At 43.1% G+C, this 20,507-nt stretch overlaps 1 protein-coding gene across 7 annotated transcripts in view; it reads right to left on the bottom strand.

The window, feature by feature from the left end:
* The window catches only part of IGSF5 (immunoglobulin superfamily member 5), an 81,881-nt gene that overhangs the window by 15,659 nt on the left and 45,715 nt on the right, over positions 1 to 20,507 (bottom strand). For 3 of the 7 annotated variants that reach the window (XM_059392365.1, XM_059392367.1, XM_059392366.1), the window contains exon 9: positions 14,668 to 14,719. The exons of 2 other annotated variants lie outside the window; for them this stretch is intronic. In XM_059392365.1, the coding sequence (XP_059248348.1) occupies positions 14,668 to 14,719 (52 nt within the window). Of the gene's footprint in view, positions 1 to 7,114; positions 7,221 to 14,667; positions 14,720 to 16,384; positions 18,487 to 20,507 lie in introns of those variants that run through there. 2 more of the 7 variants (XM_059392369.1, XM_059392368.1) reach the window with 2 other exon arrangements.

Below are 20,507 nucleotides of genomic sequence, written 5' to 3'. Positions count from 1 at the left end.
ACTCCTCACTGACTCCTGTTCCTCACTAGACCAGTGACGTCTGCTGCTTAGGTCTGGGCTGTCCTCTGACCCCTGGTAATGTTTCTTCCTCTTCCGGTGACTTCTCTCCCCTTGGTGCCCTTCCTCCCTTGCACAGTAAATTGGCACAAAACCCACCACCTCACCATTGTCTTCCAGCCTTCCCTTGGGCTTATGCACGTCACACACCATGTCTCTTTAGCCATTCCTCCAACATTACTAAGAACCCACCTTACAACAAAACTCTTTCAAGTTGCAAAAATGTGTGTTCTTCTCTAGAAATGTACTCATTGTAGTGTTTGCCATAGTTCCATCTCCAGGTCATCCCAGGAGTCCCACTCTAGCCATGGATGATCTCTCTTATCATTACCTCTTCCTAAATATAAGCAGTCCTTGAAACCCATTTCTCCCAAAGAACTCTCCACTACAGGAAAACAACAGCAAAATCTCCCAAGCACCCTCCCCAAAACAAGAACTCATAAGCACACTCACAACCTTGCCATTTGGTAATAAGGCCAATGGCTCGCTTTTTTAAACATTCATTTAATTGTTTTCTTGACTGACTCTGCATTATTTAGCCTCTCCCCTAGTGGTGTCTTCTATATCTTAAGCTTTTAAGAAGGCAGAAATCACATTCAGATAGACATTAGTATGTTTATCTTGATGATGAAATAAAAAGTCAAGGGTATATTGGTGCTACCCTAAAACATGGCCAACTGTAGCCATACAGTTGCCCTCTACCACAGTTAGCCATTGGTCTTGAAACTCAGAGTTTGCATTTTCCAGAGAACAGACCTAAATTTTGCATTTTGCAGGTTGCAAGTAATTGCACTTGCCCTTGTTTGCTCTGAAAAAATAATGAGTTTAAAGCATGTTGTTCTGGTTAATTTTTAAGTCTATTTGGTCCTATAGGTCTTTAAGAGAACCACTTGCATATCTGTGACAATGGAAGAATGCTCGTCAGTATCCCCAGGCTTCTTCATTAATTTGTTTCCTTATAATTATCATGATCTAAGTGCAGCTGCAAGTATTGCACACTTTCTCAGCAGTTTGCCAAAAAAGCAAGACTTAGACTGTTCGAGTCTTAATATCAGAAGCTTGAATCCTCACTCTACGCTCTCCTGATCTTCCTTTGTTTGGTTACAGGGTCAGATAAGAAAAGGAAAGGGAGACAAAGTCACTGAGGCCAATGCCGCTGGCTCCCCAAATCCCATCTCCCCAGCACACTGTCACAGATGTGGTGAAGAGTTCCCAGTGTGCTCAGACTAACCCTGGACTCTTCAACATCCCACCTCAGGCAGCCCCTGAGCCTCCCCCATTTCTACTCCAGCATCTTCTTGGTAGTTGGGAGAAAGGGAGAAGGACAGTAACGTCCCCAGTCGGTGGGAACGAGCAGGAGAATAAACCTGCTGTCCTTCAGGTACGCCTTTCTGGGGGCACCCAAGCTTCTTGTAGGAACAGCCCCAGCCTGAGCCCTCACAGCTGCAAGTCCTGTTGGTTTGTGCATATTAGAGATAACATCCATACCTGCTCTCTTCCTCCTCCCCACCTCACTCTCCTACTCCCTAACTCCTGCTTCCAGGAGTCACCTTCTTCAGAGTTGAACTAAAGCCTCCCCCACCCCCATCAATTTTGCTGTGTGTGTAAGTCAGGAATTTGAGTGAGGGGATAATGGGATGGATGAACCCATTTTAACGTTAAGTGACAATCTGGAATCATCTGAAAATTTCCCTCAAAAAGTCCTGATCTATACTTTGGCTGCGATATAAGCAGTCTTTAAGGAAATGTAAAGTAGACAGACCTGAGAAGCAGAGATGACGTGTCTCTCTTTCAGATGATATAACTCATGTGAAAAACCCAGGGCAGGTCCCCAGGGCACCATTGTGAGCAGCAGTCAGCCTTAGAATAGCACTTTGACAAAACCAATGACTCTCAAAGTCCAAATAGGCAGTATCTTATTCTTTGCCTCCTAAGAACCTTAAAAAATCAATAAATGTTCATTGACTGACTCCTTAGCTTCGATTGAAGACAGCAAAACAAAGGCCCTGAAACAAAATTTGCCCCTCTCCCGTGGTCCCAGAGAACCCACATACCAGGGGGAACAAAATGTTTGGATGATCAGAGAAGTCAGATCATCAAGCGATGGCCGATCTTTCCTTGGTTACTCATTCTTAATTTTTACATGATCTCACTCCCAGTATTTGCTGACACACATGACAGAGGAGTATTTCATCAAAGTTTTCCTGTGTCTTAAACTAACATAAATCATATTAAAGCAACATGTATTCAGATAATACTCTTGTGTATGAAGATACAAAAAAACATACTTTGGGAAATGGCTATGATAAAATAATTATAAAGTTTATGCATGAATTTCTTTAACTCCAGGGGCTTTTCAATTTGGGGGGCTTGGGGCTTTATTGGGTTTTGGTTTCATTTTGGTCATTTGGTCATATGTATATTTCCCAGTACATGAAAGGGCTGATCTAAAAATAAAGAAAGAAATGTTGGAATTAGTGTATTGCTTTGTTATTGATAAGCTGAAAGATACAAAATTCATGGGGTGCCTGGGTGGCTCAGTGGGTTGAAGCCTCTGCCTTCGGCTCAGGTCATGATCTCAGGGTCCTGGGATCGAACCCCACATCGGGCTCTCTGCTCAGCAGGGAACCTGCTTCCCTTCCTCCCTCTCTGCCTGCCTCTCTGCCGACTTGTGATTTCTGTCTGTCAAATAAATAAATAAAATCTTAAAAAAAAAAAAAAAGATACAAAATTCATGACTTTCAGTTGTGGGATATCAGTGCTGGGATCTGACATATATCTGCATAAATTATTTAAATGAGGAAATGAATTTGAATATCTTAAGTTTATAGACTTTTATAGAAGTCATTCAAAGGGGGTCACACAGAGAACTTTATGTAAATGGCCAGAAGAAAAGGTAGATGACTTTACTGGGGGAAAGTAATGCACGTGTAACATGTCAAAGAGGTTGTAGTAGTCTGCTCTGTCTGTGTGCTCACATGGCCTTTCTTCTGTAGGCACACACTAGGGGTGAGGTGTGGGGAAGGGGCACTGGTGCCTCCTCCTCCTCTTACAGGGACACTGATCTCATCAGATTAGGGACCTACCCTCATGACATCATTTATCCCTTATTACCTCCCAAAGGCCCCACCTCTAAATACCATTATAATGAAAGTTGGGGCTCAATACATGAATTTGCAGGGAACACAATTCACCACATGAAGAGAGTCATCCCCTTCCACATACTAATTTCTCTTTTTAGAATCTATCCTAACACACTATTCCGAATTATGGAAAATAGGTGCAAAAAATTTTTCCTTGCAAAAAAAAAAAAAAAAAGGAACTAACCTAAAATGCACAACAGTAGGAAAGAACACAGGAATGACAAATCCACTGAAAGAAATATTATCTAGCCTTTAATCATGGCAACCATAGTGACTACAGCAATATGGAAACACTAATAATAGGATGACAAGTTATTTTTTTTAAGTGGTGAGGCTTAAGTAAATTAGTTAGGATGGAACTGGGTTTGTGTTGTTTTAGTTATTGGTATCATTATGGATTGAGTTGTTTCCCCCCAAAGCCATATATGTTGAAGCCCTACCCCCAGTACTTCAGAATGTGACTGACTTTAGCAATGGAAGTGTCTTTATGGAAGTGATAAAGGCAATTTAAGGTCATAAGGAATGGACTCTAATCCAATCTGACTGCTGATTTTATAAGAAGAGGAAGAGACCAAGAATGCATATGCACAGAGACACAACCACGTGAGGACACAGGGAGAAGGTGACTGACCGCAATCCCACAAGGCTCTCTTCAGCCTCCCACCCTGGTCTTTCTGGAGAGTCCCTGATGGAGATGCAAGGAACAGAGTCTGTGAGTGAGTGTGAACCCTTTTGTGTCTGCTGCTCCCAGGGACTCTCTGCTGGCATGCTACTCCACACCAGCCTAGGAGCAATCACTTAAAATTTTAGCTGATTTCTTTGAAACTTGTATAGTACAGGGGACTTCCTCCTATGTTCTGTCCCACTGCTAATGTCCTGCCTTTCCTAGGGGAAGGGCTCTGTCTCTTTGGATTTCGGGCTATTCTGTTGCCCTGTGATCTTAGATCTCTGACTTCTATGGCTTCAGGAAAGGCCACAATTTTTTACTTTCTCCAGCATTTTATCATTGAAGTCTGACTGACTGTTTTTTCCAGCAGTCTCTACCCTGAGCAAAATTAGAGTCCCTATCCAATGTTAAGCAGCCAGTTTGCTGCATGTAAATGCTGACTTCAGCACAAGAAGAAATGTATCCTGCCAACAGACAAATGTCAGCATAGTGCTAGAAAGCTCTCCAACGGGGCTCTGATGTCACTGGTAATTCTCCATCACTCAAATATTTTCAAGTAATTACATGTAAACACATAGGTAAGGGGAACAATAGATTGAAAGAGAAGAAATCCATACCCAAACATGGTAACATGGAGAGTTCCTCTTCTTGCCCTTTGCCAAAGCTCCTCAGGAAGTCAAATGTGTTGCTGTGGGGATGGGGGAGATGTGGTGATGCCATGAAGCTAGAAGGACATTGACAGCTAGTCTGAAGGCTCCTATTCTTTTGAATGTAACACCATTTTGAATAACAATGTTTTTGTAGGGCACCTGGGTGGTTCAGTCAGTTAAGCATCTGCTTTCAGCTCTAGTCATGATCCCAAGGTCCTGGGATCGACCCCTGCATCATGCTCCCTGCTCAGTGGGGAGTCTGCTTCTCTCTCTCCCAGTCTCCTTGCTTGTGCTCACTCTCTCTGTGCCAAATAAATAAAATCTTAAAAAAAAAAAAAACAATTACTTTGCAATGACTGTTCTACTATTCTGAAATTAAATTCATAGACAACATAACTTCCTTAGATGCCTCAGTTTCAAGATACAAAAAAAATTTTTAAAAAAACCTCCCACATAACGCCCTATGTATGGTATAAAGGAGACTTAACAGGGAAGCTGTTTATAAGAGAGCAAAGGCAATGCTCCATGGAACTCTATCCAGGACACTGGAAGCCGTCCAGTCCCAGCCTCCACACTGAGAATCACCGGGAACACCACAGCTCTGATTCTGGCTCCATCCCTGTGTCTCCTGAAAGCAACTCAGAGACTACAGGTGGTGGTGCTCTTGGTGATGCAGCTTGCCAAAAGGGCAAATCATCCTGGATGAAGCCCCTCCCAAAACCAACTGCAATCTTTCCAAGCCATTGAATTCATGGAAAATTTGGTGCCCTCCATGCACAACAAATTTTATGCTTTTATTTACTGTGAAATATTTACAGTAAAACATAAGCTCATATAAACAGGTCTCTCACTATCCATCATTTGAGAGTTTTGCAGGGTTCTCCCAAGAAAACCTGCCCTTAACTGAAAGCCACTGGCACCTGTCAGTCATTAAGAACTTCAAGCACCCACCCACACTCACACGTTTTCCCAGTGTGATATGGCTCACGTGAGTCAGGTGACATGACCAAGGTCACCTGGACAGCAAGTCCCATTGCCTCTCTACAGCTCTTTCCTCTGTATCATGCTAGTGGGGTCCTCCAGACCTCCAAGAGGGAAAATGCAACTCAACAAGGATCCCCTGACCAAAACACTTATGGTGATGACCTTAACAGTGTTGTGTTTTAACAGCAGGTGGGAGCTTGTGGCCCCTTCGTTTCTGGCACCAGGTGAGCCAATGAGTGGAAAGTGGCTACTAAAGGGCATTAGCCCATGGATCTTGACAGCCTAGATGTGCCGAAAACAATGTGAGCAATTTCCTGAAAACAAAATCAGTGTTCACATGCTCTTGGCATAAATCGTTCATTGTACAAGTATGTACTGAGCACACGGAATGGGCCTGCCCAGGCTACACAGGGAACAAGGCAGACATGGAGATGCCCACCTTCACAGAACTGAAAGGGGAAGGAGACATTCAGTAACTTGTCATACAAATAATCATGCCCCTAGGTAGCACAATGTAGAAGTCTAAGGTGATATGTTAACATAGTCAGGGCATTAACCCAATAGGGAGTAGGCTTGTTAGAGTTCCATCAGGGGAGCAGAACCCTCCCAATGACATAAGGGGTGAGTAAGGGGTTCATTATAGCGACTCAAGCTTCACACAATCATAGGAGATGCTGGGGAAATACAGGCCCAGAAGTGAGAGGTGAGAAGATCAGGAGAGTCTCTCACCGGAGACTGTGAAAGGAAGCCCATGAGAATCCACAGCGAGCTCCTACCTCTATGTCCAGGATGGGCCTGTTTTCACTGCCATTAGCTAGAATAGCAGGACAGCAGGAATGCAAACTTGGACCTGGGAAGAAAAACTGGGACCCCTGGTTTTCTCCCAGCTCTCCTGACCCCCATGACATAGGCACCCTGCAGAAGGCAGCTCCCTGCCCCTTAGGGCCTACACATATCCTTGTCCAGGATCCAGAAGAACAGAAGGAGGTCAGGAGGTCCAGGGTGCTGGAGAGCCAACATGTGTTAGCTTCAAGGCATCTGGGCATCATTCATGCTCAGAAGAGCATGTAGTCACTGGGCCTTCATATTTACCTTCCACATCTTGGACATGTTCCTCTGCTGTCGACTCCCACCCAGAACCATAGTGAGAAGAATAACAAGTGGACCCAGCACAAAACCATGCAGATGGCTTCACCAAGGACAGTCCAAAAGATCAGGTGGAGGTAGACAAATAAAGAGGGAGGAAGTGAATGTTCCAGGCATGTGCAAAGGCCCTGAGGTGGGCAGCACCATGGACCACTGTGGAATCTCCTGCTCTAGAGTGTGACTTGGAGAGAGTGGTAAATGGCCGAGGAGAGTGGGGTAGAGCCAACTGGGCCTCAGGGCATGATAGGATTTTAGATTTTATCCTTAGAGTGGTGGAGATCTGGGGGAAGATGTCACCAAGCATGGAGAGAAGACAGAGAACTAGTTTTGGAATCAGAAAGACCTGGGATCAGAAGACAGGCATGTCACTCTGGGAACGTATCATACGACTTCACTTTGCTCATTGATACAATGGATACAAAAGCACACCACAGGATTAAGTAAGGATTAAGTGAACTAACCCATGAAATTGCCCATGTGCAGAAGACCACACTTTCTGCAAAGTGCCACGCAGTCGTTACTTCACGCTCTGTGGGCCACACAGCCTCTGCTCCATGCTTCTGCCCCTGCAGCCTGCAAGGAGCCACAGACAATCCATAACCATGGCTGCATCCCAACAAAACTACTACAGACACTGAAATTTAGATTCCATATAATTTTCACACATAATGAAATATTATTCTTCTTTTGATTCTTTTCAACCATTTAAAAATTAAAAACCATTCTTAGTGTGGGGCCATACAAATGTAAGCATCAGACTGAACTGGACTCACGGGCTTTAGTCTACCAGCTCCTGTAGCTCACACTGAACAATTACCTCTCGCCTGTCCTTGCTCCTTCACACACACATGCTTGCACACCACACATGCACATCACACAATGAACACCAAACACAGGCATATACACATGCACATGCATGCAAACATATTACACAGAGACACAGACAAATGCATGTACACACATGCACATTATGCAATGAACACCTCACACAGGCAAACACGCACACAGATGCACACATACCACACAGACACAACCACTTACATGCACACGTATGTATGTCACATTATGAATACCTCAAACATGCACACACACAGGCACACACATGCAAGCATGCACACACAGCCACACACCACATAACTCTGAAGATGCAGAAGGAATGGGCACTTCCTTCCATCCCCTGCTACTGCGAGGATACAAGCATTCAGGGTAACCACATTTCACCTAATCCCACACTATTTGCACTTTCTAAGGAAAAAACTAGACCAACTATAGTGCTTAAAATTAGTTTTTGATTTAGACAATAATTTGCTATTATTTGAACTACCTCAGACTTTATGAGCCATGAAATTGAGGCATAATATTACCAATTGTTCTCAAATTAAGTTATGCTGTAAAATAGCATAGATTCTTAAGGTTTCTGAACAGAACAATCATCACTATATTCTCCACCATATTTCCCCCACAGACTTTACTGGAATCCCTCATTATCTGCTCTGTCAGCCCAGTAGGATTACATGCTGGTCACGAATCTCTCAGTCCGAAGCCATTGGCAGGGCAGTAAGTCTCATAAATCTTCTCGTCAGTCTGTGGGTTCCAAATCGCATTGTGTTGCAAGAAATAACATGCCTCTGCCAACAAAGGAGGGATGGCAAATGGGTGGTTCACAGCCCAAGACCTGGCCTGCCACCTCCAGCTCTGCATGTCACCCAGGTCCAGGGAGACGTCAGAGCACCTGTTTCAGAAATGCTGGAGACGGTGTCTCACCCAAGGCCGTAGCCCATAGCATGATTTACAGGCTGAACTAGGTGAGAGTTAAATATTTGCCATCTGCAGATGAGCATAGCTCCCTCCCCGTGCAGCAGGGACCAGGGACATCTGCACACACTCAACCTAGGAGCAGTTTTGGTCCCGGCAGCTGGGCCGTGTCAGGTGAGGATGGGGCAGGTGTGTGTGTGTGTGTGTGTGTGTGAGAGAGAGAGAGAGAGAGAGAGAGAGAGAGAGACACACACACACACAGAGAGAGAGAGAGAGAGAGAGAGAGAGAAAACATCTTGACAAAAGCAAGTGCCAGAAGAGACTTCATGGGTCTGCCATCCACTCTTTTGTCTGCTGATGTGTCACCAAAGCCATGACCTACTCAAGTTCAGTATTTCAAATTCCTTTTTCCCAAATGGTGTCCTCTTTTGGTCAATGGATTCATCCCTAAGGGAAGGAAAGAGTGGAATGCTACTCAACCACACATCTTTCCCAATGAGTTTACAAACACATTCTCCCTTCCTTGATTTCCGTTTCCCAAATGTTTCCAGATCCTCTAGGCTGGACACCTTCTGCCTGCCTGCTGTCCACATCCATTTTCTGCCCTTCTCTGTCCTGTATGGACAACATCAGAGGGCCCCATGGATCTCTGGTTCTGGTAGTGCTTGGCCAACGGGAGATATGAGCAGGAGCGTGAGGAGAAGGGTCTTGGTACCTTCCTCCCCACTGCCAGGCATCCAGGACTTGGCAGTGTCCCTTCACCTAAGGGCCTCTCCATCCCAGTCTAGCCACCTCTCCCTGGCCCGTCAGCTCTGAGGATGATAACAGCTCCTCAGGCCTGCTCCACCCTCTGTCCTATCCTGCTGCTCTCCCAGCCCTTCTTTACTGTCCTCCCACACCCTTCTCATCTCTGCTGCAAGATCTCAGGTGCTCCACGGGAGGACTTCACATGAGATGGAGCACTCTTCCCCAACGACAACGGGAGCACTCCCAAGGCAAGGCTTGGTTGTGGACACAGTGTCTTCTATATGTTTGGCAGCATCCATTCATGCTTTTGGTCATCAAACTCCCAGGATCAGGCAAGACAACTTTAATGCCTCTAATGGTTTCCAAGGTCAGGGTCACATAGAACAAAGAAAACATTTCTATCTGAGGTCTCCAATTATCTTCTGTGTGTTGATGTTACTACTTACGTCCTACTCCAAGTAAGCTGTGGAATGCCCCTGAGTTCAGGGGGCAGGCCTGGAATCTGACAGAGGAACCAAGCAAGGTCAAAGATGCCTGGAAGGATGGACAGGTGTGGTTTCCACAGTGAGGCTTTTATGACACACACCTGTGAGAGATACTGGTTTAAGGACACTTGCACCTCACAGCCACTCCTTAGCAGCAGTCCCATCTGCCTTTCTGAGGAACACCCTTGGCCATGACATTTTGCTGTGACTGATCCCTCTCACTGCATACCCCTGAGCCTGCTTCAGCTCTCTGCAATGCGGAAGGAAGAGATGAATTTACCAGACCAGCAAAATACCATTTTCAGTGGAGAGCTTCCTTGGGGGTTACAGGGTTCCTAAATAGAAACTGGCAAGTACACAGACAGAAAACACCAATTGACTGTGTGTATGTAAAAAAGCCCATCCTTGACACATCAAGATCATTTCCAAGCAGCTAACTCTAGGTCAACACTGTCCTGTAGAATTTTCTGCAGCAGCGAAATCTTCCATCTGCACTGCCCAGCTGGTGGCCACTAGCCACACATGACTACTGAGCACTTGACGTGTGGCTTGTGGGACCCAGAAAATGGATCTTACATTTTATTTCCTTTCAAATAATTTAAATGCAAACAACCTCATGTGCAAAGGCATTGGACAACGCAGCTATGGATAATTCTGTTCAAATAACTTGCCACATCTTGTGCAATAAAAACTGGCTGAGAAATCTTAATCCGCAATAAGCTACTGAAAGGAAGTCCTGAGTTGGAGACATTTCCATGAAATTGCTTTGGCATTGTTCTGCAGAGTTCAAAACTTAAAGTTCAATGACATTCTACATGCAACTCCTACTGTCTCCTAGAATAACCACAGAAATACAATTCTTACAGCAGGCAGATGGTGAATATTCGTTACACTTCGATATACGGTCTTTCTCAATATTGACCTGTTTGATCTCAGTATTTACTGAACGCCTACAGAATGCTAGCTTCTGCAAAGGTTACAAAAGGCATAACTGACATGACATTTGCCTTGTTTCTGGATCGGGGAGCTGTGGTGGTTTAAGGAGAGCAAATCATGAAGTGAAGAGTATGGAGTTTGCTCATTGACCAGCTCTGCCCAAAGGGTCTCACGATGCCCTTACCTTTCTGCTTGACTTTATCCACTCAAGGATGGTGCTGGGAGAGATACCCACACTGGCACAGAGTAAAGAAGTTAGGATAAGCAAGGGTCTCGTCGTTAACCAGGTGAATTAGCAATGTTTTTGCCCATAAAAGTACCTTGGGAAAATAATACAGCAATAATCATGGGTTTTAAACATTTTGCATTTTAACAATGTTTATTCTTCCAATCCATGAGCATGGAATGGTCTTCCATCTTCTTGGGTCTTCTTCAATTTCTTTCATGAGTGTTCTGTAGTTTCTCGAGTACAGATCCTTTTTGGTTAGGTTTATTCTCAGGTATTTTATGGTTCTTGGTGCTATAGTAAATGGAATCTGTTCTCTTAATTCCCCTTTCTGTATTTTCATTGTTAATGTATAAAAAAGCAACTGATTTCTGTACATTGATTTTGTATCCTGCCACGTTGCTGAATTGCTGAATGAGTTCTAGTAGTTTGGGGGTGAAGTCTTTTGGGTTTTCCATGTAAAGATCATTTCATCTTCGAAGAGAGAGAGTTTGACTTCTTCATTGCCAATTTGAATACTTTTTATTTCTCTTTGTTGTCTGATTGCTGTTGCTAGGACTTTTAGTACCGTGTTGAACAAGAGTGGTGAGAGTGGGCATCCTTGTCATGTCCCTGATCTCAAAGGGAAGGCTGTCAGCTTTTTCCCATTGAGTATGATATTTGCTGTGGGCTTTTCATAGATCGATTTAATGAAGTTTAGGAATGTTCCCTCTATCCCTAGACTTTGAAGTGTTTTAATCAGGAATGGATGCTGGATTTTGTCAAATGCTTTTTCTACATCAATTGAGAAAACCATGTGGTTCTTCTCTCTTCCCTTATTGATTTGTTCTATCACATTGATTGATTTGCGAATGTTGAACCACACATGCAACCCAGGGATAAATCCCACCTGGTCATGGTGGCTACTCTTTTTAATGTACTATTGGATCCTATTTAGTTAGGATCTTGTTGAGAATCTTAGCATCCATATTTATCAGGGACATTGGTCTGAAATTCTCCTTTTTGATGGGATCTTTGCCTGGTTTGGGGATCAGGGTAATGCTGGCCTCATAAAGAGTCTGGAAGTTTTCCTTCTGCTTCAATTCTTTGAAACAGCTTCAGAAGAATAAATATTATTTCTTCTTTGAAAGTTTGGTAGAGTTCCTCAGGGAATCTGTCAGGCCCTGGGCTCTTGTTTTTTGGGAGGTTTTTGATAACTGCTTCAATCTCATTACTAGATATTGGTCCATTCAGATTGTCAATTTCTTCCTGTTTCAGTTTTGGATGTTTATAGTTTTCCAGGAAAGCATCCATTTCATCTAGGTTGCTTAACTTATTGGCATATAACTGTTCATAATAATTTCTGATTATTGTTTCTATTTCCTTGGTGTTGTGATCTCTCCCTTTTCATTCATAATGTTATTAATTTGGGTCTTCTCTCTTTTCTTTTGAATTAGTGCCTAGAGCAATCTATACTTTCAATGCCATTCTGATCAAAATTCCACCAACATTTTTCAAAGAACTGGAACAAACAATCCTAAAATTTGTGTGGAATCAGAAGAGACCCCAAATTTCTAAGGAAATGTTGAAAAAGAAAAAACTGAGGGCATAACGTTGCCTGATTTCAAGCTTTACTACAAAGCTGGAACACCAAGACAGCATGGTACTGGCAGAAAAACAGATACATAGAACAGTGGAACAGAGTAGAGAGCCCAGATATGGACCCTCAACTCTATGGTCAAATAATCTTTGACAAAGCAGGAAAAAATATACTGTGGAAAAAAGTCTTTTCAATAAATGGTGCTGGGAAAATTGGACACCTATGTATAGAATAATGAAATTCATCCATTATCTTACACCATATACAAAGATAAACTCAAAATGGATGAAATACCTCAATGTGAGGCAGGAATCCATCAGAATGCTAGAGGAAAACATAGGCAGTAATCTCTTCAACATCAGCCACAGCAACATCTTTCAAGATATGTTTCCAAAGACAAAGGAAACAAAAGCAAAAATGAATTTGGGGGACTTCATCAAGATCAAAAACTTCTGCACAGCAAAGGAAACAGTCAACAAAACAAAGAGGCAACCCACAGAATGAAAGAGGATATTCACAAATGACAATACAAAGGGCTGATATCCAGGATCTATAAAGAACTCCTCGGGACACCTGGGTGGCTCAGTGGGTTAAAGCCTCTGCTTTCTGCTCAGGTCATGGGATCAAGCCCTGCATCGGGCTCTCTGCTCAGCAGGGAGCCTGCTTCCCTTTCTCTCTCTGCCTGCCTCTCTGCCTACTTGTGATCTGTCTGTCAAATAAATAAATAAAATCTTTAAAAAAAAAAAAAAGAACTCCTCAAACACACAAAACAGATAAACATGTTAAAAAAAAATGGTATTCCATTGTGTATATATACCACATCTTCTTGATCCATTCATCTGTTGAGAAGAATAAATGAAACAAGATGGGATTGGGAGGGAGACAAAGCATAAGTGACTCTTAATCTCACAAAACAAACTGAGGGTTGCTGGGGGGAGGGGGTTTGGGAGAAGGGGGTGGGATTATGGACTTTGGGGAGGGTATGTGCTTTGGTGAGTGCTGTGAAGTGTGTAAGCCTGGTGATTCACAGACCTGTACCCCTGGGGATAAAAATATATGTTTATAAAAAATAAAAATATATATATATAAAAAAATGGGTAGGAGACATGAACAGACACTTCTCCAATAAAGACATACAAATGGCTGTCAGACACATGAAAAAATGTTCATCATCACAAGTCATCAGGAAGATTAAAAACAAAACCACTTTACACCAGTTATAATGAACAAAATTAACAAGACAGTAAACAACATGTGTTGGAGAGAACGTGGAGAAAGGAGAACCTTCTTACACTATTGGTGGGAATGCAAGTTGGTGCAGCCACTTTGGAAAACAGTGTGAAGATTCCTTAAGAAATAAAAATAGAGGGGCACCTGGGTGGCTCAGTGGGTTAGGCCTCTGCCTTTGGCTCTGGTCATGATCTCAGGGTCCTGGGATCAAGCCTCGCATCGGACTCTCTGCTCAGCAGGGAGCCTGCTTCCCCCGCTTCCCTATGACTCTGCAACTGCACTAATTGGTATTTACCCCAAAGATACAGATGGAGTGAAAGGAAGGACCATCTGTACCCCACTGTGCATAGCAACAATGGCCACAGTCACCAAACTGTAAAGCACCAAGATGTCCTTCAACAGACGAATGGATAAGGAAGATGTGGTCCATATACACTATGGAGTATTGTGCCTCCATCAGAAAGGACGAATACCCAACTTTTGTAGCAACATGGATGGGCCTGGAAGAGATTATGCTGAGTGAAATAAGTCAAGCAGAGAGAGTAAATTATCATATGGTTTTGCTTATTTGTGGAGCATAAGAAATAACACAGAGGACGTGGGGAGATGGAGAGGAGAAGGGAGCTGAGGGAAATTTGGAGGGAGAAATGAACCATGAGAGACTGTGGTCTCTGAAAAAACAATCTGAGCGGGCGCCTGGGTGGCTCAGTGGGTTAAGCCTCTGCCTTCGGCTCAGTTCATGATCTCAGAGTCCAGGGATCGAGTCCTGCATCGGGCTCTCTCCTCAGCAGGGAGACTACTTCTTCTCTCTCTCTCTCTCTGCCTGCCTCTCTGCCTGCTTGGGATATCTGTCTGTCAAATAAATAAATAAAATAAAATAACAATCTGAGGGTTTTGGAGGGGCAGGGGGTGGGGGATTGGGTGAGCCTGGTGGTGGGTGTTGTGGAGGGCATGTATTGCATTGAGCACTGGGTGTGGTGCATAAACAATGAATACTGGAACACTGAAAAGAAATTTTAAAAAATCAAATAAAAATTTTTAAAAAAACATTTTGCATTTTACCTCTACTTCCAAGGAAATAGGCAGCCAATTCCCTCCCTGTAGGGACACAGTCCTGGAAGAGATGACATTTTTTTCAGGATCCTCTAAGTAGTGGTGATCCTCAAAATATATGACAACCCATACAGCAAGAGAACCAGCCCCTCAGAACAGAAAATGTATGAGCACCAGTGAATCAGAATGAACACCTGACGCAGCCCAATGTGTGTGCCAGCAACCAGCCCTGGAATTAGTGGTTGATTCACACGAGGGGACTCAGGGTAGAGGCAGAATGTGATTCAAGATCATAAAAATATTTTATTAATCATGGTGGTATGTAGGTCTGCCGACCACTGAGTGGATTCGCAAGCAGAGTGTTAAATGAGGAGAAACATCACCATGAGGAATTGACAACTTTTACTCTGAAGAATCACTAAGATTGTAACACATTTTAAGGAAACTTTGAGAAAGGTTACCTTTGAGGAAGGGGCAGACAGTGGTTTGAGGGACATGGGGAGGTTGGGGTGCTAGGGCGCTCCCGTTCTGCATGTCCCCACTCAAGCCCCATATGCATTGTGAACAGTAACCAAACTACACACCGACAGTTCGTGTACTTTTCTGGACTTACACTTCAGGAAGATATTCACATTTTCTTCAGCAAATGAAGTAAAATGTTGTAGGCACGTATTTATTAACAGAAATAATCCTCAGAATAGTGTCAAGTGAGAAGAGTGAGCTATGAAGTAAGGTTTACGATGGTCCAAATTCCACAAAATATGTATGTGTGTGTAACCATGTGAACATATGTGTGTGTGAGCAGATATATTCTTACCTGGTAATACCTGCTTCTGAACAATAGAATTGGGGGTGATTTTAAAATCATTTCTTAACACTGTATTTTTACTTTTTTAATAATAAACATGCATTGATTCTTTAGGAAGAAGTATGTCTATTATTTTACTGCAGAAGGAGCCTGGGAGCAGCTGGTGTTTGCACAATGGAGACAGTGCAGGGAAAGCTGGTGGGATATGGGGGTCCCAGTGAGTCGCCCCACCTTTCCTCCCCAGGCTTAACATATGTTCGGCACTCAGCACATACTAGCGACTGTCATCGCTACTGCCTAATTCTAAGGCAGCACTAAAACCTTAACACATTTTAAAAGTCACATTCCATGTTAGCAGTACCAAGGTTGGGTATGTTGTTAATTACTGAGCAGTTGCTAATTACTAACCATCAAAGAAATCTGTACCAACTGGCTCAGCTCTCTGCCAAATAACAGCCCTGCCTCTGGGGTAAACATGAAGAGACGGGTGGGCAGGAAATTCACTGACAACATTCACATGAAAAAAATATATATCTGGAAAAGGCAGCAATTTTATTCTTTATAGCAACATTCATATTAACTTCTATGGGATAAATGTACAATAATCAAAGACTAATATGAAAATGTGATTTTTTTTTCAAGGAGTAGAACAGACTGCATCTCTTTTTTTTTAAACAAATGAATTTTATTTTTGTTATATCAAATCCATTTTATTACTCTTTGTGGTGCCATTAGAAAATTTTTTTTAATTTCTTTTGAGCGTAACAGTATTCATTGTTTTTGCACCACACCCAGTGCTCCATGCAATCCGTGCCCTCCCTAATACCCACTACCTGGTTCCCCCAACCTCCCACCCCCCGCCCCTTCAAAACCCTCAGATTGTTTTTCAGAGTCCATAGTCTCTCATGATTCACCTCCCCTTCCAATGTCCCCCAATTCCCTTCTCCTCTCTAACTCCCCTTGTCCTCCATGCTATTTGTTATGCTCCACAAATAAGTGAAACCATATGATAATTGACTCTCTCTGCTTGACTTATTTAACTCAGCAGAATCTCTTCCAGTCCCGACCATGTTGCTACAGAAGTTGGGTATTCATCCTTTCTGATGGAGGCATAATACTCCATAGTGTATATGGACCACATCTTCCTTATCCATTCGTCCATTGAAGGGCATCTTGGTTCTTTCCACAGTTTGGTGACCGTGGCCATTGCTGCTATAAACATTGGGGTACAGATGGCTCTTCTTTTCACGACATCTGTATCTTTGGGGTAAATACCCAGGAGTGCAATCACAGGGTCATAGGGAAGCTCTATTTTTAATTTCTTGAGGAATCTCCACACTGTTTTCCAGAGTGGCTGCACCAACTTGCATTCCCATCAATAGTGTAAGAGGGTTCCCCTTTCTCCACATCCTCTCCAACACATGTTGTTTCCTGTCTTTCTAATTTGGGCCATTCTAACTGGTGTGAGATGGTATCTCAATGAGTTTTAATTTGAATCTCTCTGATGGCTAGTGATGATGAACATTTTTTCAGAAAAAGCACTTGACAAAATCCAGCATCCGTTCCTGATTAAAACGCTTCAAAGTATAGGGATAGAGGGAACATTCCTGAACTTCATAAAGTCTATCTATGAAAGATCCACAGCAAATATCATCCTCAATGGGAAAAAGCTTGCAGCCTTCCCTTTGAGATCAGGAACACGACAGGATGCCCACTCTCACCACTCTTGTTCAACATAGTATTAGAAGTCCTAGCAACAGCAATCAGACAACAAGGAGAAAAGAATTGGCAATGAAGAAGTCAAACTCTCTCTCTTCACAGATGACATGATTCTTTATATGGAAAATTCAAAAGACTCCACCCCCCAACTACTAAAACTCATACAGCAATTCAGCAACGTGGCAGGATACAAAGTCAATGTACAGAAATCAGTGGCTTTCTTATACACTAACAATGAAAATACAGAAAGGGAAATTAGAGAATCAATTCCGTTTACTCTAGCACCAAGAACCATAAGATACCTGGGAATAAACCTAACCAAAGAGGTAAAGGAACTGTACTCGAGGAACCACAGAACACTCATGAAAGAAATTGAAGAATGTGATTTTTTTTTTTAATAGACGTCTCCTAAATGTCATGATTCCTTCAGCCACCACCTGAATAGTTCAGAACTCAGAAAGGCAATAACATTCTTTGGTGTTTTCTCTTTTATTTATTAAAGAACATGTTACCCATTTCCAGCTTTTTCACGGCATTTGTAGCATGTAAGGTACGTCCCCCACAAATCATAATCCACATCTAACTCATCAGACGACATGAGAGCAGCCTGATAAGGAGCAGATAAAAGTGAATGCCTTCACATAAATATCCAATAATGAGATATTTCATAGTATGCCCATTGGCTTTGAATTTAATCTTATTCTTAATCTATAAGTCCTGATTTTCCAGGAAATCTTACATTTCTGATTGATCCCAATGCATATGCTCCTTTTTCACAGATAATATACAGTAATGCCCCACGTGCTAAACACACATAAATATTGTCTTCATAGGACATAACAGAACAAAAATATTTTTTAAAAGTCGTGGTAAGATAGAGGTTTATCTGCCATTGATGGGATTGGCAAGAAGGAGTGTCGAGTGACAAGTAAATTAAGATGATGAATTTGCAGCTTTACTTAGAAACTTGGTGGAATTCATGAAAATCTTGAAACATTTCAAAAGCCAAATTTTACCCTGGAAGGTGGGGAAATGGACTCTTTCTCCCCACACGAAGTGTCCATTCTGATCACTCCAGCCTCGCTCTGTCCCCGAAACGCTAGTGAAGTGGGAGCCCAGCCTCGGGACGGAGAGGAAGTTGAAACCGTGTCGGCGTGAGGCAGGGCATCAGCCACGTGCAAAATGGAACCGGAGGGACATCTTGGCTAGACCAGAGTTGCATTCCTGACAGTCTTGGGACTGGTCATGATGAAGGAAACCTGTGGACGACCTGCGGGTCCCGGCGACCGGTGGTCAGGTCCCTGGGGACAAAGTGAGGAGGGTGGGTTTTATCAGTGGAGAGCGACATAAAAGGCAAATTTGAGCCGATAGCTCCACTCATCAGATAAGAAGATGCATGAGGGCCCAGAGAGGAACCAAAGATGTTAACACACACCCTTCCTTTCTTGCCTTATTTCAATAACCACACGCTCCAGAGGTGTCCAAGCTCAGGGCCTAACGAGTAATGCAGTTCAAAGAATCCAGAATTTGTTTATATGAAGACAAATGACAGGAAAGATGCACTCTTCTGGTTTGTTGTCTTTTTTTTTTCTTTTTTTCAATCTTCCTAAGGAAATTCTAATCGGCATGAAAATATAAAATATTTCCAACCTTCTTTAAAAACAGACTTTCATTCTAAAGGCGAGGAGCAAAATTGAACTGTCTGTACAGGTCAGCCTTCTCTCTCCCTGGGAGGCCATGCAGCTGCCTCCTCTCAGAAACGTGGTCTTTGCCATTCTCCTTGGGAAATGTGTCTGCAGGCACTCCGCACACTCCTCCAGACGGGCCAGAGCTTGCCCAGCAGTACTACCCTAGTGCAAAGCATGCGCTATGTTTTCCTGCCAGTTCTGAAACTGTCAGCTCAGATTCCAGGGCACTGCAGCTGCCTTGCACATCCTAAATAATGTAACGGGGCACCATGCATTATTTATGTCGCAATGGAATGTTATTAAGTCTTGAGGATAGAATCACTCTGGCTCTGGGGCTTCACTTAGCGACTCCCAGTCATGCGGGGAGAACAGGAAGCTGGGGGAGCCACCTCACCACCCTGCTCTAAGAACTGGCCTTCTGCTGTGAATAGGCTTGACATTTTTGCATTTGTGGTTTGCCTTTTGTTTTCCCTGTTGGGCTACGCTAACGCGTTGCTGTTTTCTAAATTTATCAAGAGTGTATTTCTGTTTATCTCAGAAGGGTGGTGATTAGCGGGGAAGACTTGATCTGCGTTTCAAGACCTCCATGCGCTCACCGTTCAAAACTGACAGACTCCGGAGAGAAAGAAACAGAGTTGCCCAAAATAAACAGAAAAATTGACTGGCAAGGAGTTGAGCCCTGGAAACAGGAAAGGAAAAGGGGGACCCTTTGTGTTAACTAGTCACCAGGAGGGGAAACATTTGCAAAGCCCATGACTTCATATAAAACAAAGATGTGGTCCATATACACTATGGAGTATGATGCCTCCATCAGAAAGGACGAATACCCAACTTTTGTAGCAACATGGACGGGACTGGAAGAGATGATGCTGAGTGAAATAAGTCAAGCAGAGAGAGTCAATTATCATATGGTTTCACTTATTTGTGGAGCATAACAAATAGCATGGAGGACAAGGGGTGTTAGAGAGGAGAAGGGAGTCGGGGGACATTGGAAGGGGAGGTGAACCATGAGAGACTATGGACTCTGAAAAACAATCTGGGGGGTTTGAAGTGGCGGGGGTGGGAGGTTGGGGTACCAGGTGGTGGGTATTATAGAGGGCACGGATTGCATGGAGCAGTGGGTGTGGTGCAAAAATAATGAATACTGTTTTTCTGAAAATAAATAAATTGAAAAAATTTAAAATAAAATAAAACAAAGGGTGCTTGTCCTTCCCGTTAGCTGTAATTGTTAGTGAGACTTTCTAATTTTATTTATTTATTTTTTTTTTAAATTTTTTATTTTTTATAAACATATATTTTTATCCCCAGGGGTACAGGTCTGTGAATCACCAGGTTTACACACTTCACAGCACTCACCAAATCACATACCCTCCCCAATGTCCATAATCCCACCCCCTTCTCCCAAACCCCCTCCCCCCGGCAACCCTCAGTTTGTTGTGAGATTAAGAGTCACTTATGGTTTGTCTCCCTCCCAATCCCATCTTGTTTCATTGATTCTTCTACCCACTTAAGCCTCCATGTTGCATCACCACTTCCTCATATCAGGGAGATCATATGATAGTTGTCTTTCTCTGCTTGACTTATTTCGCTAAGCATGATACGCTCTAGTTCCATCCATGTTGTCGCAAATGGCA

Source organism: Mustela nigripes, chromosome 2 (genome assembly GCF_022355385.1).
Source record: "Mustela nigripes isolate SB6536 chromosome 2, MUSNIG.SB6536, whole genome shotgun sequence".
Classification (NCBI taxonomy): domain Eukaryota; kingdom Metazoa; phylum Chordata; class Mammalia; order Carnivora; family Mustelidae; genus Mustela; species Mustela nigripes.
Note: the sequence above shows the minus strand (reverse complement) of the source record. Positions and strands in the feature narration are given on the sequence as shown.